General features: G+C 46.6%; 1 protein-coding gene across 1 annotated transcript in view; it reads left to right on the top strand.

Moving 5' to 3' along the window:
• Positions 1 to 110: 110 nt before the first annotated feature.
• The window catches only part of LOC108249762 (high affinity cGMP-specific 3',5'-cyclic phosphodiesterase 9A), a gene marked incomplete at its 5' end in the record, with an annotated part of 4,724 nt that continues 1,085 nt past the window's right edge, over positions 111 to 3,749 (top strand). Inside the window, 10 exons of the mRNA XM_025002280.2 lie at positions 111 to 288; positions 376 to 427; positions 497 to 599; positions 840 to 982; positions 1,060 to 1,119; positions 2,401 to 2,578; positions 2,650 to 2,772; positions 2,994 to 3,086; positions 3,162 to 3,229; positions 3,307 to 3,409. Of these exons, the coding sequence (XP_024858048.2) occupies positions 111 to 288; positions 376 to 427; positions 497 to 599; positions 840 to 982; positions 1,060 to 1,119; positions 2,401 to 2,578; positions 2,650 to 2,772; positions 2,994 to 3,086; positions 3,162 to 3,229; positions 3,307 to 3,409 (1,101 nt within the window). The remainder of the gene's footprint in view (positions 289 to 375; positions 428 to 496; positions 600 to 839; positions 983 to 1,059; positions 1,120 to 2,400; positions 2,579 to 2,649; positions 2,773 to 2,993; positions 3,087 to 3,161; positions 3,230 to 3,306; positions 3,410 to 3,749) is intronic.

Here is a 3,749-nt window from a genome sequence, read left to right as displayed (position 1 = left end):
GATGGATGGATGGATGGATGGATGGATGGATGGATGGATGGATGGATGGATGGATGGATGGATGGACGGTTGGATTCTTCTGTAAGGAACCTTTAAGGGTTAAAAGCTGAACTCTGTTCCTCTCAGATCTGTTCCGCTCCGCAGCTGAAGCTGGACCTCATGACATCCTGAAACTCTACAACCCCAGAGGGAACATCATCAACATCTGCCCCAGTCTGGAGCCCAATGGGCCCGGTTCCTGCTACAAGCTGGAGGTGGTGGCAGCTGACTGCAACACGGAACCCTTAGGTACCCTCCAGCTGGACCCACCGGGACTCTGACGGACCCGGGGCGTTAAAAAACTGCTGACGGTCTTCTGTCGTCGTGTCTTTGCAGGAGCAGAACTCGCTGGTGCTTTGGGATTTGATCTGTCCTCCATGGAGAAAAGGTCTGTTTAATTCTGCTGGCTGTAGACCACAGGAACCAGGTCAGAGTCTGACTTCGGCTGTGGTTTCAGGCTGCAGAACCTGGAGAAGAAGGTCCTCCTGGAGGCCGGTGAGACTCCTGCCGTCGTCTACGAGATGAAGAAGCAGGTGGACTCGTTTCGAGACAAACTGGAGGTAAAACGGCAACATCTGCTTCGGCTTCAGGAGAAGAAGAAGAAAGAAATGACTTCAGCAGCTAAAACTCTGATGACAGCTGAAATTAGCTGATGGTTAAAGCTAAAAGAAATGGGCGACTAGCTACAAGCTAAAAGAAGCTAACAGAAAATAACAGGATGCTAGTTAGAAGTAACAAATATGTTGTTTATTGGAGCTCCATAAATCGATTAAATGAAATAAAATCCAAACGACTTTCAGAACGTTGAACATCTCAGCTGGCTGGGGTTCTTCAAAGACCTCTCAGAGGGAACCCACAAACCTTCTCCGTTCTACCACAAGAGAACTCTGCATAAAACCAGGAAGGAGTGCGAACACGTGCGGGAGAAGGTCCTGCAGATGAGGTGAGCCCGAGTGACAACGCTCAGACACCAGGTTTGGGTCTGAGATGTTCTGATTTCTGCTGCTTCTCGTCCTGCAGCTCCCTGGAGGTCTCAGAGGAAGTGAGGCAGTACCTGAAGACCCCAACCTTCGACAACTGGTGAGGTTCGACGGACAACGGCAGGATTTATGGTGTCAAAGCGCAGAACCTGAGTCTCTGTGATCAGTAACAACACGGTCAGCTGTTTCTGGAGAGGATGAGAACCTTTCTTCTCTGATCAGCACGTTCATCTCCATATGAATGGGTCTTCAGAGGGCTCGCTCATCACAGAACGCTTCATCAACAACAACAAATCGCGTTTGAAGAACGCTTCATTATCATTTATTCACCGAGGCTCGGCTGACGTCTCGTTCGTCCAAAAGCTTTTAAAGCAAACAGAGACGGAGGCAGAAGAGAGGGACATCAGGGAGGTTAATTCCTCTGAAAATAAAACATTAAAATATTATTTTTTATTTGCCTGTTTTGTTTTATGAATAGCGGGGCAATCGGAAGAGACGTCAGACATGAGCGCACTGCTTTGCTGTCTCTGTGGGATTTCATGAAAAGATTAAAACAAAGAAAGTTTCTGAGTGTTTCCTGCAAACCGCCCGACTCCTCACTGCCTCCGATCAGAGTCGAAAAAGAACTGATCCATCGTTTCAGTTAAACTGATTCATTCCTCGGAAGCTCAGTGATCGGAGACTGAAGTGAGAATCTAATGCAGTCGTTGGCTTAAAGACAAAAAGCAGTGCACCTGACGGAGCAGCTCGAGTTGTTTTTGTTGTTTTAAACAGTTTGGGGCTCTGTACAGGAAGTGGTTTTAATAAGATGATCATCGTTGATGTTTGCTCTTGTTTTGGTTCTACCGTCACGTATGTTAGCATGCTTTAAAAAGTTTTTATTGGGGTCAAAACATTTTGAGTTGAAGGGTGGGTTACAGCTGTTAGCATGGTTAGCATGGTGCATGATGTTTTCAAGCATCTTCTTCCACGAGCCTGTGATGATATCTGACTGTCAGACTTCTGGTCCTCCTACATCTCCACATTCACCCCAACAACACAATACGTCCTCAGCAGCAACCACATGACATCATGAATGTTGTATTTACACCGTAAGGAAAGACATTCGTGCTGGCAGCTTTTGTTAATAAATCTGTGCCGACCTGCTGGAGATGATGTCAGAGTACCTGGTCCGTAAAGAGACCATGTATGATGTAAAACACAGATAGACAAACATCAGACAGGATCATGAGGCTCTCCTGTTTTCCTGCTCAGCCTTTTCAGGTTTTCTTGCTCTTGGTTTTCTCCTCTGCTTCTGTTAAACTCTGTATTTTGTGACGTACAGGCTGTTAAAATGTGCAGCGGAGTGGGAACTCCTGTGGATCTCCGTGTGTTTCTGCAGGCAGTGGGAGGACGCAGAGATCATGGTTCTCCTGCAGGTCATGTACACGGACTTGGATTTTATTGCCACCTTCCGCATCGAGCCTGAAGTTCTGCAGCAGTTTCTGTTCGAGGTCTACCGGAGATACAACAACATCCCGTTCCACAACTTCAAGCACTGCTTCTGCGTCACTCAGATGGTGAGGACTGTGAGCGTGAAGGTCAGCGGACCGTCAGCGGTTAACCTCGTCTTCACCTCCTCTCCGAGCAGATGTACGGCCTCATCTGGCTGACTGACCTGAGGAGGAAAATGGACGCCATCGATCTGCTGATCATGCTGACCTCTGCCGTGTGCCACGACCTGGACCACGCAGGATACAACAACGCCTATCAGGTAACCGGCGCCGCCTCGGTCCAGAGAGTTCTGGTGAGGATGAGGATTTTGTCAGAGCTGTGCATCTCATCAGTGTAGAAACATCTGCTGTAAACCTCTTTATCTTTTGTCTCCCTCAACTTTTTAAATATTTTGGGATTTAGTTTGGTTTGTTTGTGAAGAAACTTCACTTCTTTATATGTGCTGCTGGTTAAGCAGAGCAACGTTTGTCTGTTTTTCAGATTAATGCTCGAACTGAACTCGCTCTTCGCTACAACGACATCTCTCCTCTGGAAAACCATCACTGCGCTGTAGCTTTTGAGATTCTCGAACGGGTAAGACTGAAAACAGACCTGTTAGCTCGAAGGCTCTGGCTGTAAAACAGCATCATCTGCTCCTTGTTTCTGCAGAAAGACAGCAACATCTTCAGAAACCTGACCATGGATCAGTTCAAATGGATCAGGGAGGGAATCATCAAGTGAGGCCGTCTGAATTATTATTATTATTAACGTGTTCGGACGCAGCTTCAGCTTCAGATGCTATTTGTGATTTCAGGTGCATCCTGGCCACAGACATGACGAGACACAATGAGATTCTCAACAAGTTCAAGTCCATCCTGGGTGGTTTTGACTTCAGCAACAAGGAACACAAAGATCTGGTAAAACAAAAGCAGCAGAACGGTACAATCTCATTTTTTACTAATAATAAAAAGAATAAAGATGATTTCTTTTAATGGACTTTAGGGGAACTTGAAGAAGGAAAGTTGTTCTTTCCTAATTTAATCTAACATGTCATGGAGTCCAACTTTCTGTGACTGATTTAAATTCTGAGCTGTAGAGCTCCAAACAGGACCGGGTTTAGAGCTCCAAACAGGACCGGGTTTAGAGCTCCAAACAGGACCGGGTTTAGAGCTCCAAACAGGACCGGGTTTAGAGCTCCAACAGGACCAGGTTTAGAGCTCCAACAGGACCAGGTTTAGAGCTCCAACAGGACCAGGT

This window comes from Kryptolebias marmoratus, linkage group LG6 (genome assembly GCF_001649575.2).
Source record: "Kryptolebias marmoratus isolate JLee-2015 linkage group LG6, ASM164957v2, whole genome shotgun sequence".
Classification (NCBI taxonomy): Eukaryota; Metazoa; Chordata; class Actinopteri; order Cyprinodontiformes; family Rivulidae; genus Kryptolebias; species Kryptolebias marmoratus.
This window is presented reverse-complemented; position numbering and strand designations above follow the sequence as displayed.